General features: G+C 37.4%; 1 protein-coding gene across 1 annotated transcript in view; it reads left to right on the forward strand.

The window, feature by feature from the left end:
* The window catches only part of LOC135215745 (cytoplasmic polyadenylation element-binding protein 1-like), an 82,184-nt gene that overhangs the window by 41,092 nt on the left and 21,092 nt on the right, over nt 1-20,000 (forward strand). Inside the window, exons 4-5 of the mRNA XM_064250700.1 lie at nt 3,010-3,102; nt 3,414-3,579. Coding sequence (XP_064106770.1) covers nt 3,010-3,102; nt 3,414-3,579 — 259 coding nt within the window. The remainder of the gene's footprint in view (nt 1-3,009; nt 3,103-3,413; nt 3,580-20,000) is intronic.

Genomic DNA, 20,000 nt, shown 5'->3' on the forward strand with positions numbered 1-20,000 from the left:
AATTAGCCGTTACATGAAGTATTATATATGAAAATGTGTGCATTTTTATGTAGAATACAACAATAAAATACTCATGATTGTAGCTTTTATCAGTTTTGAGATATTTTCATATAAATAACGATAATTGCCAAAATTTCAACCTTCGGTCAACTTTGACTCTACCGAAACGGTCGAAAAACGCAATTGTAAGCTAAAACGCTTATATTCTAGTAATATTCAATTATTTACTTTAATTTTGCAACTAATTGGAAGTCTCTAGCACAATATTTCAATTTATGGTGAATTTATGAAAAAACTTTTTCCTTACATCTGCGCGGTAACTCTTCCGAAAAAAATCATACATGCGATTGTGGTAACGTTTGCACCATTTTAAAATTAGCCGTTATATAAAGTTTTATATATGGAAATGTGCGCAATTTCATGCAAAATACAACAAAAAACAACCCATGGTTGTAGCTTTTATCAGTTTTGAGATATTTTCATATAAATAACGATAAGTGCCAAAATTTCAACCTTTGGTCAGCTTTGACTCTACCGAAATGGTCGAAAAACGCAATTGTAAGCTAAAACGCTTATATTCTAGTAATATTAAAGCATTTACTTTCATTTTGCAACAAATTGGAAGTCTCTAGCACAATATTTTGATTTATGGTGAATTTATGAAAAAAATAACTTTCTTTTCGTCCGCGCAGTAACTCTTCCGAAAAAATCATACGTGCGATTGTGGTAATGTTTGCACTATTTTAAATTAGCCGTTACGTAAAGTTTTATATATGAAAATGTGCTCAATTTCATGTAGAATACAACAAAAAATAATTGAAGGTTGTAGCTTTTCTCATTTTCGAAATCTTTGCATATAAATCACGATAAATAGAAAAAAAACCACGTTCGGTCAACTTTGACTCTACCGAAATGGTCGAAAAACGCAATTGTAAGCTAAAACTCTTACAGTCTAGTAATATTCAGTCATTTATCTTCATCTTGAAACAAATTCGAAGTCTCTAGCAAAATATTTAGATTTATGGTGAATTTAAAAAAAAATCTTTCCTTCCCTCCGCGCGCGGATTCTCCGCCACAAATCTCCGAAATATGTACGTCCCATTCTCGGAATATTTGCTCCGTTTCATATTAGGCATTTCATAGTTTTATATATGAAAATGTGCGCAATTTCATGTAGAATACGACGAAAAATATTTGAAGGTTGTAGCTTTTCTTATTTACAAAATAATTGCATATAAAAAATATATAAAAAAATTCAACATTCGGTCAACTTTAACTCGTCAGATATGGTCGAAAACTGCAATTGTAAGCTAATACTCTTACAGTATAGTAATATTCAATCATTTGTCTTTATTTTGAAAGAAATTGGAAGTCTCTAGGACAATATTTAGATTTATGGTGAATTTTTTAAAAAAATATTTGTTTACGTCCGCTCGTTACGAATTCGTGCATTATTTTGTGATATTTTCTGTGTTGCTTTTATCGTTTTACAATGTGTTATATACCAAAATGTTCGCAATTTAGTGTACATTACAACGAAAAACAAAGTAACTTGTTCCCTTAAAGGTTTTGCACACAGCGCGATTTGAATACAATTATATATGAAATTTTGTTTTTGCGCTATCATATATCGCATTATTTATATATGATAATGATAATTTTTTTCATTTCTGATGGTTGCATACTAAACTTCAGGCAATGCCAAATAAAAGGAGCCAAAAATGAACTCTTTATCTTGTAAACTAAGCGCGCTGTGATTTTTTGAAAAATATATTTTTTCCGCTTCCGCGCTCACTCCGAAATCCCTCCGGCACACAGGAGACAATTTTTTATTTACCGCTCCGGCGTAAGAGGGTTAATATAAAATCAAAAGTGCTATGCGATGGATAGAGAGTGTGAGAGCGAGATGTTAATGCCTCGAGGTTCTAAGATATAATGAAATCTTCCCTTGTGAAAACTCGACAGGGCAGATGACAAAAACGTTCTGACAATAACTCTTCCAGAATCTTTGAAATCTGACTGAATCTCACATAAAAAATGTGCAATCCCCACGTGGCTTTGATCAAAGACATACGCGTACAAGGCGAGTCTGTTAGAAAAAAAAACATGTATTCGTCTGGATCGACTGAAGCAGAAGGCTTATCACATACGATGACAGATTCTCCAAAACAGAAATGAAGATTTGAGCTCGCTATCAAACGCGTTGACAGAATAGAAAAGCAAACTGATCTCACAGGCCCTCTAATCTTACAGTGTTGACATAAAAGGGGAAACACTCATAGCTTCGAACGGACAAAGAAAATCTCTCTCTTTTTACATTCCACGTTATAATATATTCTTTTACAACATGTAATGCGAAATCTGAACACATATTTAAAAACATCCTATCTCTAAACTATCTAGGAATCTGAAAAAATGTTGCACAATTCTACATGACATTTCAAAGAGGGGAAACATGCATTTTGAAAGTAGCAATATATAATAATATATATATGTATATATATATATACACACACATATATATATATATATATATATATATATATATATATATATATATATATATATATATGTGTGTGTGTGTGTGTATATATGTGTATGTGTATGTATATATATGTGTATACATATGTAATGTGTATATATATATATATATATATATATATCTATATAGTATATATATATATATACACATTACATATGTATATTACACACACACACACACACACACACTATATATATATATATATATATATATATATATATATATATATATATATAATAGTATGTGTGTGTGTATATATATATATATATATATATATATATATATATATATATATATATATAGAGTAATTATTTATATAATGTATGTACAGAATTTTTGCGGAATATAAAATTAGTATTTAACTTTTCCTATATTCTTTTAGGAATCTTTGGTAAAGTTAAAAAAATCTAGTAAAAATTAAAATTTGCCAAGTATTTTCAAATAAACTGTAAACAATTTTATTTCAGGTTAAATCCTTGCTGTCTGCTTGCACCCAAGACTTGAGCATTGATGGTAATTATTACTATAAAGTGTCGTCCAGAAGAATGAAACGCAAAGATGTAAGAGTTAGTGTCTTTGGTTTTTCTTTGGTATTAGTTACCCGTTAAACTTGATTTTGAAGTTTGTTATTATTGCTGTATTTAATTTTATATGTCATTTGACATACCATTTTGTGTGAAATTACAGGGAAGTCAAGATGTTAATAACCATTATTGGCATATACAGTAGAAATTGCGTAGGGATGTAGTGCTTTTGGCCTTCTTTGTCCTTGTACTGTTGATGTGATTAATTTCTAGTCATACATATAATAAATGTTGAGTGCGGTGTAAATTTTTATTTACAGTGTAGTACATTGATATATTCTTTATAGGTACAGGTGATTCCTTGGGTATTAAGTGACAGCAATTATGTGCGTTGTCCTTCATACCAGCTTGATCCTGCCAAAACGGTCTTTGTTGGTGCTTTGCATGGGATGCTAAATGCTGAGGGACTTGCAATAATAATGACTGACTTGTTTGGAGGTGTTGTTTATGCAGGTAAGTTCACAAATAAAGCTGTATATACTAGTTGATATTTTTTATCAGTATTACAGATAAGCACAGTAAACAAATTTACATGAGGATTAGTAGCAGAGCATAGCAACTTTAAACCTAGCAGAGAGAGCACTGCAGTATTAACCCCTTCATAGGGTGGTCCATTGTTAGGTCTTATGATTCTGGTGGAATCTATTCAATTTAGTTTGTGACCAAGTTTAACAGAAGGGTAAGCATATCCTACACACTCAGTATTCAGCACACTTTTTGGTTAGCATAATTTTGATTTTCCGTGGTCTTTGCACTGACCTACCACTTTTTTGGGGGGCACTGCTTTGTTCACTTTTTTGGGGCATTGCTTTTTTCATATGCAATGTTGGCATCATTTTGCTTTCACACCTTCAGTATCATTGTAAACAAGAGTAAACCATTCCCAATTTTTTCCCCTCCATAATATTACCTCACTTTTAGTTAATAAAGGGAATGCCTCTTATGTAGAGGGCAAACACTATACATTGTCTTTTACGTGTTGAACCTCGGAAAAACTTTCTTTCAAAGATAGTGTTTCTTTAACAGTGGTGTTTCTATAAGAAACTTGTGAGTTAAACAGCATTGGTTGTTTGACTGTTCAAGACAAGACAAAAAAAATTGGTATACACTACAGTGATTGTAAGAAATGGATGTGTGAAAGTGAATAAGTTTAAACTAATTGAATTTCTAATGAAATGCTATAGGCTGTTTGAGCAAAAGTGATCAATACAGTGTTGAGGTCAGTTTATTAACTACCTAATGTGATTGACACCAGAACATAGTGGCATTTAGTTGGTTGGCTTAAATTATCTTGTCGTGCCATTTTTGTGCAGTTGATATTATGTGAACCATTGGTCTGTCAAAAGGCTGCTGTTTAAAAATCGGCTAATGTCAAGGAAGTGACTGCTCGTTTTCTGGATCATGATAAAATGCATTTGTGTTCTGTTAAACTATTCACTGATGGATCAAAAACATCAATTGGTGGTGGTGATTGTGCTGTTGTCCACAGTAATAGTTCTTGTGGGCTGACTAACAAATAATGCCTCTATTTTTACAGCTGAATTAGCTGCATGAGTTAAATCTCTTGTTGTTATTTCTACCCTACAGGGTAATGCTTTCACCATATACTCAAATTCTTATAGTGTGCTCATATCTATCAAGCAGCATAACCTTTAACATGCAATTATTCAATATAGTTTTTAAGAGTGGTTGTATAGGTTTGCTTCCAAATTCTAATTTGTCCATTTTTTATGGGTCCCTACCCATGTAGGCATTGTAGGTAAACAACTTGCTAAGCATGAAGCAAGCGCTGTCATTATTGAAGAATGGACTGTTTGTTCATATATCAAAAATAAATGGCTAGCATGTTGGTCTACCCTTCTGGGCAACAATATAAAATACAGGAAGGTCAAAGTATTAAATATTGGCCATCTGAATTCCAATAAAACCATAGGGTTGAAATGGTATTATGTTAGCTGAGAATTGGCCATACTCGACTGATCCCCACATTCCTTTTAGATGGGGGAACTGCACCAGCCTGTATACAGTGTGACTTTACGCTTAAAATGTGTAGTGTGACTTTCTTCTTATTGTTGAAAATGTTATTACATTGCCATAGGTATGCTGCACCACGGCAAAGAGTTGCAATTGTGTATATAAGCATGTTTATGTATATTTTTTGCATTCTATTTATATTTTATTAATTTTTTACACTGAAGGTTATATGCATCTCCTTAATGCAGAATTAGTTTTTTTTTAATAAGGAATATAATTTTTGTTACCAAGTATGTTTTTACTATTGTCTTAAAATCATTCCTTCATTTTATTCATTTCATTAATTCATAGACATTCCTTCATTTTATTAATTTCATAAATTCATTGACATTCATCTCAAACCAACTTTATTATAATGCTGAATAATCCCTTGGATTCCAGTGCCTGGTTTCAAGCCTAAATTTCATATTCCATACCATTCTATTCCATAACAATATTGTGTGCGCTCTGGCTTCACACACACACACACACACACACACATATATATATATCACACATATATATGTATATACACACACATATATGCACACACACACACACACACACACACACACACATATATCACACACACACACACACACAAATATATATATATATACATACATATATATGATATACCTATATATATCTATATATACATATATATATATATATACCGTATATACTCGAGTAACGTGCGATCTCGCATATCATGCGACCCCACAATTTTCACCAATAAACAATGGTTTTGTCATGTATCTCATGTATCATGCGAGTTCCTTTTCCGAGAGTGTCAGTTCATAAGGTTGGTGGTTTAGCATGCTAATGGCCGAGTCATTCAGATGTGTGCTGCTACTAGTCAAGTTACAGTAATTTTCTTACTAATCTCGAGAATTGAATAGAAAATCCCAAGATTAAAAAAGAATCCTAAGATAATATATATAGGGTAATTGTAAAAATAACACGCCTTGGTGTCCTAAATCATCCTCTCTCTCTCTCTCTCTCTCTCTCTCTCTCTCTCTCTCTCTCTCTCTCTCTCTCTCTCTCTAAATACTGTAATTTGAGTCATTCACTAACGGGTATCAGTAAATGTGTAGACATTGTGTGCGTTTAAAAAAAAATGTGCATTACACACACATTCCGATGTTTCGGTTTTGGGAATTTTTCAGATTTCGGAAATGTGAGGTCAGATGCATAATCAAACAAACATCACTACTGCAGCAAAAACATTTTTTCCCTTTATGTTTTTCATTATTGATATTTATTAATTACAGTTTATTTAAATAAAAATTAATCTAATACTGTTAAATGAATGTGAGATAAATAAGATCACCTATAATAAAATAGTGGGACAAATAATACCATATGTTCACTAATAGCTATTATTTTCAAAACAAACATTCCGTAAAACGCAAAAAATATATGCACATAACAATCAAAATCTAATTGTGTTTTGCAGTTCAACTTGTGAATTTTAACAATAAGTATGACTATAATATATTTCACCATATCGGTCTTGAAGTTGAAGAGTCGTAAAATTTTGAGGATGGTCCGGGAAAAGGATTTGTACTTTGTGATTACGTATCGATACAACACCATGTGGTATTTTATACCACTATATTTATGACGCATCGCTACGACACACTGGTATTTTTCATACCACTATACATTAAGAGTTAAAATTATCATATTATATTATTGTTTTCACGAAGTAATAATTATATAAAGAAAATTGAGTAATTTTTGCCGTCAGCAGTCAGAAAATCACGAACATGGTAACGTTCAAACCTAGTGCCATCCACGACATATGTCTATAAATAGAACAGAAGCCGAGGGCAGTCATTGGATAACAGATCTCCATGGCTACCAACCAGCCAATCAGGTGTTAGTTATACTACTCGGTGAATTTCTTAGAATGAACGTTTACACACGGGAAGCTAACGATGTGTGTGCTTTGCATACAGTACGTAGTTTTAGTTTTTATTAGTTTAAGTATTTTACTGATTACATGAAGAATAGAATGATTCCTTCTCATTACTTTGAATGCAAAAGGGCAAAATGGTTTGAAGATTCTTCCACAAAAAGAAAAGAGAAAAAAAAATTCTTTAGAAGATGATACCTATATACTAACGCGGTTGACATACCTTCAAAACAAAATTCAGCTCTTTATTTAATCTCTGGAAAAATGTTAATCTTTCTGTAAGCTGGTCACACCCTTTATATCCCCGGCGACTAACAACAACAAAATTTGTTTGTATGTTTTATCTTCCAAGATGTAGGTATTACCTGTAGGCACAGCACATTTTTTAACAGTATGCCCATACACACACACACACATACAGTTGCGCGTGTGCTAATACCTATTGGTTTCAGAGACTCAAGTTAACACTTACAGTATAGTTGAGAGAGAGAGATTTTCATCCTAGATGGCCTTGGTTCATCCGTGGCCACGGTTCATCTCTCTAATCTCTCGAGGAATGTCAAGATTTGTTTCCTGCTCTTTGTAAATTTAGTCCATGCGACTGACAGCAACAAAATTCATATATTTTTGTTTTCTTTTGTCTTCCAGATATGAATTACCCGTACTGCACATTTTTTAACAAGCATGAACACACTGCCTGCATATGTACTAATGCCCACTGGTTAAATATTCTCTCTCTCTCTCTCTCTCTCTCTCTCTCTCTCTCTCTCTCTCTCTCTCTCTCTCTCTCTCTCTCTCAGGAAAGATACCGTCAATTTAATTTATCAGTATCTTTTCCTGATAGACAGAGTAAATCCAAGGCTTGGCATATGTGAATTATTTTATTATCTAGGGAGATTTGGTTTATCTTGGGATTTTCCATGGTCAACTCTTGGGATTAGTACGAGAAATGCGATTATTTGAGTAGCAGTAGCAGCAGCTGCAGCGCACATCCAAATGAATCGGGTAAGCCTAGCACGCTGGCTGGGCTGTTTTGGTCCTCCCACGTGTTTGATCGCATATCTGCCAAATCTATAACAACAGAGATAAAACCATTTCTTCCATTACAGATATCAAATATTATATTTTCCGTTACGCAGAATTCTAAATAAATTACGTAGGTTCACGATTGATAGTTTTTTTTATGCAATAACAAGAAACGGAGTCAGATTTTCTATCAACATGGCATCTCATTTTGGTGCTGTTGCCAATATTTCAACCAGTTCCACGTGCATTTAAATCCATACTGACTGTACAGTCTGGAGGCAGTTCTCCCTTCTACACATATCTTGATTTCTTAATATCGTAGGTATAGAATAAATTGGTGAGCAAGGAAATATGAAATAAAGCATAACAGAGTAAGTTTGTTGAGTGAGAAATTAAACAATTGTATACAGACAGATTCTCTCTCTCTCTCTCTCTCTCTCTCTCTCTCTCTCTCTCTCTCTCTCTCTCTCTATCTCTCTCTCTCTCTCCCCTCCTCCTCTCTCTCTTCCTCTCTCTCTCTATCTGACAAATAATAGATAGGAAACAATGACTGAATGTTGCTTGAATGCGATATGGCAAAGTTTTGGCCTGACTAAAGTGTGGAGTGACTTTGACACCGACTTACAAGTTATTCCTGGTCATCTCACAGCCATAGACAGACATCAACTTCACAGCTGAGAAAGGGCAATCGTATACAAAATAAAAAATAGGCATGGAAAATGCTCTCGCTCAGGCAGCTGTAAGATTTAGGAGAGGGAGAGAGCAGGGCCGAATAGGTAGGAGATTAAAGTACCCAGGAATGAAAAACCCTTATAATCTTATAATTATAGCCTCGGAGTTTGTCTCAAGGACATTCAAAGGTCTGTCACGCACGGGCAGTTGTTGTTTTTGTAAAATTGGCTTAAGGGCAGATCTTTAAAAGCCACGCCAGAGAGCTCGCCACGGTAACAAGACTATGCCTTCCATATGAATTGACGCTCTACTCCCCAAAATGTTTTAGGTTTTTAAAGCTTTTGGTTTTTAGGACTTCGGATAGAGGATTATGTGTGTATTGTAGTACAGTAAAGATAAAACATCGTTGGAAAAAATTTTGTCAGTTGCGTGGGCTATGAAGGGTGCATGATCACTGACCACCTGGTTAATACTAATGGATTAGCAGTCCTCCAGAGAATACAGAGATGCCTGATCTTGTTTAGTAGGCCTATGTTGCTGCCAGAACTGTAAATCAGCTGGTATATATAGCTCAGAAATGCAAGCAGTGAAACAGTAGCAACTCGGCTCACAGAGTGAATAGAACCATGGAGAAAAGATCAGCAAGGAAATTTACTGCTAAATTTAAGCTGCAAGTTGTAGCTGAAGCTGAAAAAACGAACAATGTTCAAGCTGGTAAGCGGTTTGGCGTCGGGGAAAGCTGTGTCCGAAGCTGGAGAATAGACAGAAAACAAAACAAAAGGAAAAACTTTTAATAGCAACCTCCGATCTAATAAGTGTGCAAATCGCGGATCCAAATGTAAATGGCCGCATTTAGAAGATAAAGTGGCAAAGTGGGTGTCCGAAAACCGAGAAAATGGTTTTATTATAACACGGTGTAATATAAGACTGTATGCAATTCGAGAAGCAAGAAAAATGGGCATTTCAGAGTTTATAGCAAGTGCAGGATGGTGTACTCGGTTTATGAAAAGACACAACTTTGTTCTAAGAAGGAAAACCAAAATTGCACAAAAACTACCCAAAGAACTGGAAGAAAAAATCAATAATTTCCACAAATTTGTAATAAAGCACCGCAAAGCTAATAATTATAAATTATCATGTATCGGCAACATGGACGTAACTCCGCTTAACTTCGACATGCCATCAAACTCGACCGTAAATAAAATAGGAGAGAAAAGTATTTTAATCAAAACTACTGGTCATGAAAGGACACACTTTACTGTCGTTTTAACGTGTATGGCAGATGGGACGAAACTTCCCCTCATGGTTATCTTTAAACGAAAATTGATGCCCAAAGAAAAATTCCCGAACGGTATCATTGTCCAAGTTCACGAAAAAGGATGGATGAACGATGATGGCTGCAAGACTTGGCTAAAGAGAGTTTGGGCATCAAGGCCTGGTGGTTTACGTAAAGAAAAAAGTTTATTAGTTTGGGATATGTTTAGGCCACATCAAGTGAACTCTGTTGTAATAGGTGTTCGAGATACAAACACGGATATAGCTGTTATTCCCGGTGGTTTGACTAGCGTTTGTCAACCTCTTGACTAGCGTTTGTCAACCTCTCGAGGTCTCGATTAATAAGCCTTTTAAAGACAACATCAGGAAGAAGTGGAATGAATGGATGTTGGATGGAGAGAAAGCATTCACGAAAGGAGGGAGGATGAAAGCTCCAGGTTTGCCTCTATTGTGTTCGTGGGTTAAAGAATCGTGGGCAGAAATCGATAAAAATGTGATAATTAAAGCATTTAAAAAACGTGGAATATAAAATGCTATGGATGGAAGTGAAGACGATGTCCTATACGAAGATGCAGGAGATGAAGATGAAATTATCAAAGATCTGGAAGACGACGAATATGATGACTGCCTTGATGACGAAGAATTCAGAGCCTTATTTGATGATACGGACACTGAGAGCGACCTTGGAGGGTTTTAGTTTATTTATTTTATGCATTTTTTACTTAAATAAATTTTTAAATGTGTATCCTAAAATAAAAATAATAGTTCAAATACCAAATGTTTCTTTTACCGAGTAAAACAAAAGGTAAAAAATCCTTCGGTATTGTGCCTTGATCAAAGGATTTGGAAATTATAGATGGTTAGTCTAGAACGTTAAACATGTTGTATAAACCAAAATAATGAAATGGCGCACGATCGCTCTTTTGTATTTTAAAACACAATAGTAATATGAGAATACATACAATATTATTGGATATAGTGAAGTACAAGTTAAGCATAACTTTTTAATAGATCTAATGTTTTCCTCCGATAGTAACTATCGCAATCTGCCGATTTGGGAAAGCATAGACGGTACGCTAATTTTATACCGCATGTATGATGCGACCCCTTTAAAATTAGCTTCAAAATTAGGTTTCAAAAGTCGCATGATATGCGAGTATATACGGTATATATTTATATATATATACATATATATTATATATATGTATATATATATATTTTATTCATTTATTTGTGATATATATACACTATATATATATATATATATATATATATATATATATATATATATATATATATATATATATATATATACGTGTATATATACACACTATGCAATATAAAAACACTGTATCGTGCTTCTAAGAAATCAATAGAGGGATCCACAGTAATATCCTTGTTTATCTAGATATAATATGGTTTATAACAAAGCTTAAAGCTTTTCGTCCATCCTCCTGTGGACTTGATCACTAAGCAAAAATTTTTGCTTAGTGATCAAGTCCACAGGAGGATGGACGAAAGCTTTAAGCTTTGTATAAACATATTATATCTAGATAAACAAGGATATTACTGTGGATCCCTCTATTGATATACACTATATATATAGATATATATATATATATATATATATATATATATATATATATATATATATATATCACACACACATACATACATACATATATATAATATATATATACACATATACACACACATACATACATACATATATAATATATATATACACATATACACACACATCACATTATATTATATATATATATATATATATATATATATATATATATGTATATACATTACACATACATATACATATATATATATGTATATACATATACACATACATATACATATATATACACATATCATACACATAGATACACATACACACAGATATATATTATAGATATATAGATACATAAATACCTATATACATAGGATATATATATATATATATATATATTATATATGTGTGTGTGTGTGTATATATATATGTATATATGTATTTATGTATCTATATCTATAAATTTATATATCTGTATGTGTGTATCTGTGTATGTATGTGTTTATATATATGTATACTGTATGTGTATATGTATATACATATATATATATGTATGTGTATATATATTATATGTATGTATCTATGTGTGTATATGTATATATATATGTATTATAGTATATATATATTATATATATATATATATAGATATATATATATATATATATATATGTATGTGTATATATATATATATATATATATATATATATATCACATATATTTTTACGTATTTAGCGGCCTTGAGAGAGTCTATATACGTAAACGGAAATAATTGAGGGATTTCAAGAGGAAATTGCTTTAACTTACCGTAAAACTGATAGTTAGTGATAATTTCTTTAGAGGGAAAAGGTCGCCCGAAAGAAAACTCAGCTCGTTACTTTACAGCTATTTATTTACAAAAAAGGCCCTTGCTGGCCTGGAGAAAAGGTAAATGCAGCGTCCACCACGGTGGGACTTATATATATCTCACAAATAGCTAAAATGTAATTGGATAAATTCAAGCTGGTTTCATACACTTGGGTAATGCACACTTGCGGGCAGAGACATATGACACGTGGCTCATGGAATCTGGAAAAGAATCCCAGATTAGACGAGATAAAAGAAAAAAGGATATCTTGTTTTGATTAATTAATTCTCTAACACTGGGGAGAAGAAACCTTTAATATTTCACTGAGGTATGCAATGACTTCATTGGTCTGGGACGATCACACAAGGGGAAGCATGCGGCCATGAGGCAGTGAGAGGGAACAAAAGGATGAATTCCTTTTGGGGCTGGAAATCGAACTGGGAGAATGAGGATCAAAATGATAATAGGTGATATGGGACTGGCAATATGCTGTTTCACAAGACGTACCTGGATGTCGTGTTCAGTGGCTGTAGAAAAGCATGGCCTCTTTGTCTTGAGCCTGGGTATATTGGCGCACCACTCACGCCCTAGATAGGCCTAACAGGAAGGCAGGTAGTTGGACATCCGTCCGAGATCACGTCTTGCAGCCGACTGGGCAGAATTCAGGTAGTTTGCTTGGGTGTTGGGATTCAGCTTAACCCCCAACGAGCAAGGCAAATCCTGGAAACAAAGCATACAGCCAGCAGAGGGGTCACAGGAAAGAGAGCTTAAGATATAGGTCTAAGAAGTACCAATCTGCCTACATCTTTCCCTTTTGAGATACGTCCCTAAAGCTGACAAAAGACACTGGGGTCCCCCAACTTGGGGAACCCCCTATCTCTGGCTGGCGGGTTTTGGGTTTCCCGCGTTTTACTAAAAATCAGCTGATATTCTAAAGAATGGCTGCCGTTTTCCAAATCAAATTAATTAATTGCATATCTGGGTAGACGAACGATCTATAAACGTCACAGCTCCCCCTGTTAAGAAGGCATTCACCCCCTTTCCCGGGGGCGTGAAGGTCTTGGCTTAAATAAGTTGATCGTCTCGACTACCCAGTTCTCCTTCTCTAACTTGAAGTTTTTTGAGCAGCAATACAGCTAACTACAGTGGCCTACCTAACTATAGGTGGAGATGCTAAGTGTACTAACTTAATGTAGTAATGTAGTCTAGCCTAAGTAATAACTACGGGTTTGTCTGTGACGACAGTCTACTCTACCCCTAGATAAGGTTACTTGAAAATTCTACTTGCTACTAACCTAATGCCCTGGTACTAAATCATTAGCCTAACCTACTCATTATAGTTAAATGAAGACGCAATCATTCCAGAGTGTGGTACGCTCAGCAGTAGTTCCGCGACGGAATTGTTAAAGTACATAATGAGAGGTAATGATGCGTGGGGATGATGAGTGGTTAGTTGACCAGGAGGGAAATGCAATGAGGTAATTATATTCAAGTGAGGATTAGTATAACAATGGCTAGGGGTTAGAGGGTTAGTTCTACTGGCAGAGATCAGGCTGGCTACCTTCTCTGGGTAGGTGCCAGGATCACTCTGCAATTGAATGCGACACTGTACCTCGGGCACAGGTGTCAAGGAGAGCATGTGGCTCTTTGGTTAGTGTGTTAATGATTTGCTACGTCCCTTCTTCTTCTTCTTATTCCTCCAGGACCTGGCTATACTAGTCCTAGGAGTAGACGGAGGCACCGACTCTGGGGAAAGGCCAGAAACGCCGGCAGGAGCAGAGGCAGTGGTAGCCTGAGGGATTTCAGGAGAACACCCTACTTCGGTATCTGCAGCAACCGTCGTAGAGGTGGAACCTACTGCAGGGGAGGCCCTCACTCCGGCTGCTGCGACAACCGTCGTAAGGGGAACACTCCAGGCTGACTCCTGGTAGGGCAGTTCCTGGTTTTCCAGATGATGTGAGAATGTTAGGTCTGCCGGAGGTTCATCCTCGGGCGACAGTGGTGAGGGTGAAGAAGAAGCTCATGGACTTTGGATTGGCCATGGGCTGCGGTAAGCTCCATGCCTCTTGGAGGATCTCCTGTAAAAGGAGGATCCTTGATTAGGTTAGGCGCCGGCACTAGCTCGGGGCCAGGCGCAGAAGTCAAGTTCTGTGGTGGCTCTACGTCCAGGCTGGACGGAGCTTGGCACTGGCAGAGAGTTGGGGTCGACTGGACCTGTGGCGGGTACCGGAGGTGCAATACCTCTCAGCGTGCCCTTGGAAATGGGAGACAGAGGCTCCTGTCTCTTGTTGAAGGCTAAGCCTTGTGGAAAATGGACAGTGTCCGCTGCTGGTAGTCGGCTAGGCACCTAGGCCAATTAGTAGAGTGCCCTATTACGTTGCAGGTTTTGCAACGGAACTGTGAATGGTCAATCTCCCTCCTTGGTAACGGGGGAGATTGTTGGTGGACGTACTTCCTGGAGGAAGTAGAATTTCGATGACTCCTTGCTTTGGAGTGATTGGTCGTGGGGTTAGGACCCCAAGGCTTTTTGGAATGCGAGGGAGACTTCATGTCTTGCCCTAGGAGGAGGTCGTAACCTCCTGGAATGTAGCTTGCAACTGCAAGAGTACATACTCTGGAGAAACGAGGTCTGGTGACTCTCAATTGTACGGTCGGAAGGATCAGTTTAATATGATTGATGCCTTCAATGGTTATCAGTTGACGTCTGTCAATATTAGCCCCTCGGGGGATTCGATCTTCCCGTATCAGGGAGATTTGAGCGCCAGAGTCGTCGTAGGCTCTGACGTGGCTTGGCGGATAATGGCTTTGGAGGGGTGCGACTGTTATAGGGCCCTTAGCTGGGGGTCCTAGTGAAGAAGGATTGGTGACGGCCATTGCGATGGCAGGAATATTGTGGTTCGCGCACCCTCCGTAGTTGGCAGACATGTGACCCTTGCGGCCACAGTCTCGGCAGAACGTGTTCCAGAACCTCTTCCGTGGCACTGGATGGTAAGGCCGAGATGGCCCCACAGGTTGCGAATCTGTGGAGTCACCAAGGCTAGCAGTGTGCTCTGGCACAGGTGAAAAGTCTTCTCTGGCAGTTATTTGAGGTAGGGAGGTTAAGGAAACCTCCGTTGAATCATCCTTGGAAGCAAGTCCGGGGTTAACTGGTGGGCTTACCTCTTCCAAAGTGGAGGAGGTAGGCGGTAAGATGGTAAGAGGCTGAGATGATGCGGAAGAAACGTCTGGCTCTGACACTGGGTCAAGGCCAGGTTCACAAATAAAAGGGATATCTGGGACATCGGAGGCACTAGCCTCTGATTCTAAAATTGAGGTTTGATTATGAGGCATGCTGCAGGGATCCGGTGCATCTGGTAGTGGGAGCTGCGTCCAGGGGAGATACGGCTTAAGTAGATCTCGGCCCAATATCACCTGATAAACATCATGAAATTGGTCAACTACGCCCAGGCGGCACAATGTGGTTTCCTTGGTCTCCTGGTCCAGAAAAGGCATTTTTACATTCAGAAGGACCGAAGGAACAGAATAGAGGTTACCGTCAATCCATTCAAACTGAATTTCTTCGTTCGTCTGGATTTTGGCACCCCTAGGCAATGCCTTTCTGGAAATAAGGGAGACCTGGGCTTCGGTGTCGGCCATGACTTGTACCCACTGATAGGCCATAGGAGACTGTTCACCAGGCAGGGCTACATGGTAGCCTTGGAGAAGTTCACCCTGGAAGCTCTCATCCCAAGGTAGAGACCGACTTGGGCACTGGTCGGAATCCACAGCATGCCCACGCACACAACAAGTGGTGCAGAACCTCCGCAACCACCTCTTACCGGGAGTCCAGCTCATGGTCTGGGGCTTAGAAACTAGCAGAGAGATTGCGTCATCTAAGAGAGCTAGCTCATGCTTTCTCTCTTCTTCACGTGCCTTCCTTTCTGCTTCTCTTTCTTTCCTCTCTGCTTCGCTTTCTTCCTTTTCTTGCAGGCGCGCAGCAGCCTGCTGCGCCTTTATCCACTGGTCCAGTGTAACCAGCCTCCTTGCCCAGAGTTATGAGGGCTCCGAGCTTCTCTAGCTCTCTGGCAGAGATGTCACGGGAAGCAGGGGAAGACATTTCCCTTAGGCTGCAGTAGAGGCTCTGATGAAAATGAAAATACTGGCCAGGAAGGGTACTGAATGGAATGGGAGTGCCTACTGTGGAAAGTGGCACTCACTTGGAAATGTGTTCTGCGACGTGGTAATGAAAAGTCTGAAAAGACTGGGTGCTCGGTGGCACTTTGTGAATGGCACCTTCTGATGAGGTGAAAAAATCGAATGAAGTGTGCGGCGTACGTCACACTTACGGGCGTTCCCAACTTGGGAGACGTTGGAATGGGCTACCTGTAGGTCCAATACAGGTGCGGCACTTTCGGAGGCGTTCCTTGGTTGAGTGATCCAAAATGGGGGATACTTTTATGAATGGGCGTTCCGTAGGACGGACACGCAGGTATAGGGCTACCTGTACGTCTGTACAGGTGCGATGGCACTTCAGGAGGCGTTCCTTTTGGACAGCACTAGTAGTGCTGGTATTGCGGCACTTCGGGAGGCATTCCCTTGATTGGTCCGAAAGATCACTGATCCTCGTATACGGACATTAATGAATTGGGCGTTCCGTAAGGATGGACACGCAGGTATAATGGCTACCTGTACGGCCTGTACAGGTGCAATGGCACTTATGAGGAGGCGTTCCTTGGAGCACTGGTATCGTGCTGGTGTGTCCCAGACACTACATGCAGTATACTTAAATATACTGAAGTGAAATGGCACTGCTCATGGCAGAGTGTAATGGTGGAGGAGAGAAAGTAAAAGGTGGGAGTACTTCAGCAGCCAGTCGATAGACAGTGTCAAGAATTAGTGGCACTGTAAAATGGTAAGACCTGACGTGCACTGGTGGTGGCGAGTCCTAAACTGGTAACGACTTCCCTGTCTGGAAGTAATGAATTTGCGTGGCACACTGTGCGAATTGTGCTTGCGGTATATGCAAGTCTTTTGTGATAAAAGAAAATGAAAAGACCACTCGGGCAACGACAGGTAATGGAAATTTTAGAAATGTTCAGTCCCTCGCTGAAGTACTCGATAAATGAAATAAATAAATGCTTGCAAACTGCAATGGACACAGGCGCGTACGTATCACGCTCAGTGTAAATGAAAGACACAAGAGACTAAAATAAGGTTAATTCTGCATGCTATAATTAATGGTAAGATGTAGTACTCTTGGCTTCGTGAATACTGGGTTCTGGTTTTCTCTCTCTCTCTCTCTCTCTCTCTCTCTCTCTCTCTCTCTCAGAGAGGGTGAAAAATGATATATGAATGAACTCCCTTATATTTGAATTGAACTACTAATGTTAGTTTAATATGACGCAACTTGCGTTAAATGATTTACTTACGTTAACGTGAAATGAAAGAATTGCTTTGGATAACGTTTTATGAAAATGATAACGCGCTCGCGTTGAACGATTTTTACGCTAATAGTAGCGGCTTGCGCTTATGAAATGATTTGCGTTTACATATGAATTTTACGTTAACAATTCTTGTAATTTATTCTACTTGAAGATTTACGTTAACTTTATGTAAGATTACTAGGTCCCTGTGAACAGTGAAATGACGGTAAGGATTTTAAAATGAAAATGTTAGCAAACAATTGTGAATGAGGTTACGTTAAGTACGAAGTGAAATGAAACTTCACTCAGCGAGCGAGTGAGTGAGCGATGCGAGGTGAAACACGTGAGGCGGGTTGGGTAGCGCGGTGCGCTATCAGCTGATTCTCTGTAAATGCGAAAGCAATTTACAACACAAAATTCTACTTTCTTATTCAAGGCGAATTACGTTAATTTCTCTGGTAGAACGATAGATACTAGTACAGAGATTGATATTATTTACGTTGAAACTTTGAGACTTACGTTACTTTGCTTAAATTGTTTAGGTAATGCTTAAAAGAGATAACACACAGGCTGCTGCTTTGTGAGAACGAAGGTTGGTTGAGACCGCGCAGGCGCGAGAGTGCGCGAACTGAATTAAGCTGATAGGTAAGCGGTTACCAACACTTGGAATGAAAACTAAGTTAAAAATGAATACCCTAACATATCACAGACAAAAGAATTGTACACTTCTTTTGCCGTAACTATTAGTAAAACACTCCTAACTAGCTAGGCTTTCTACTACAGCAATAAACCCTGGCAAAGCACTTCCTAGTTTGATCTGGTCCTTTCTGGCATCTATCTGCACACGTGTTAGTGTGAGCTCGTCCGACACACGACAATACAAAATCACAGAGAATTCGCGGGGCAAATTGTTTGCTCGCCGCTAAAATAAAGCTCTGGCGCGTTCGCCGTTACAATAATAAGATTTCTACCTTCACATTTGTTTAAAACACTTCTACAATAAAAATACTTAAACGTTCCTTAACCCTTTGATTACGCCTGGGATGAGATCTCACAGGTCCCCAGAACCCGGAGTTTTTCTGACGGGAGTCACCTGTAGTATGCTACCAGACGCACGAAAACGTAAACAATCATTGTAACAGCTCGTTTCTTAGTTGTTTTCCTACAAATTAACCTGTTTTAGTTTTATGATAATAATTTGATAGTAGTCATCCGTAATATATATATGTAATTATGTAACATCACAAAATAAATAAACATATCATATGTACTATATATCGGGGTTTACTGTTGCCAGAGGTATGAGTACTTCACTAATTGCGACGACACACTTTCTTTTTATTCATTTTGAATCCCCGAAACACATCTACAGCACAGTTGAATATTAGTGTTAATAGTTATTTGCATATCCCCCAGAAAACTAATCATGAAAATATTGATCATTTTTATGTTTCCGCTTACAAAATTGAGATTTATTATTTTTGAGAGAGAGAGAGAGAGAGAGAGAGAGAGAGAGAGAGAGAGAGAGAGAGAGAGAGAGAGAGATTTACCAAGATACACACCCTCTAATTGTTCAACAATAACTCCAATAGGCGCAATTACAATAATGGTTGTAAATGAGGACATCACTGATTATATATTAACTCCATTTCTGAATGATATTCATAGCAATAAAAAAGTAACCAGTCGACAAGAAATACCATACGCAGTTTTAGAAATTATGATTTATGATCGCTTTGGGAGCTCATTATATAAGACTAGCATGGAATTTGTCTTGTCTCGATTTACCATTCAGACATACACTTAGACTTATAAAACTCTTGACTATGGGAGATTTACGAATATATTAGTACTTTATGTCAATCATGCTTTATATTTCAACGATATAGAATAACTTCTAATAACTTATTATACATTCTTGAAATAAATAGGAATTTTATCTATTCAAGATTACATTTTTTTTAGATGTATGTAGGAATTCTTCTCAGATATTTACATTATTTGTTACACCATTATTCTAAGACTACTGTTTAGAAAAAATAACTATCTCCGACACTTCCATGATAATGAGAATACCGTTTCTGACCGGGAAAGTGTTTATGTGAAAGAGAGAGAGAGAGAGAGAGAGAGAGAGAG

This window comes from Macrobrachium nipponense, chromosome 5 (assembly GCF_015104395.2).
Source record: "Macrobrachium nipponense isolate FS-2020 chromosome 5, ASM1510439v2, whole genome shotgun sequence".
In the NCBI taxonomy this organism is placed as follows: domain Eukaryota; kingdom Metazoa; phylum Arthropoda; class Malacostraca; order Decapoda; family Palaemonidae; genus Macrobrachium; species Macrobrachium nipponense.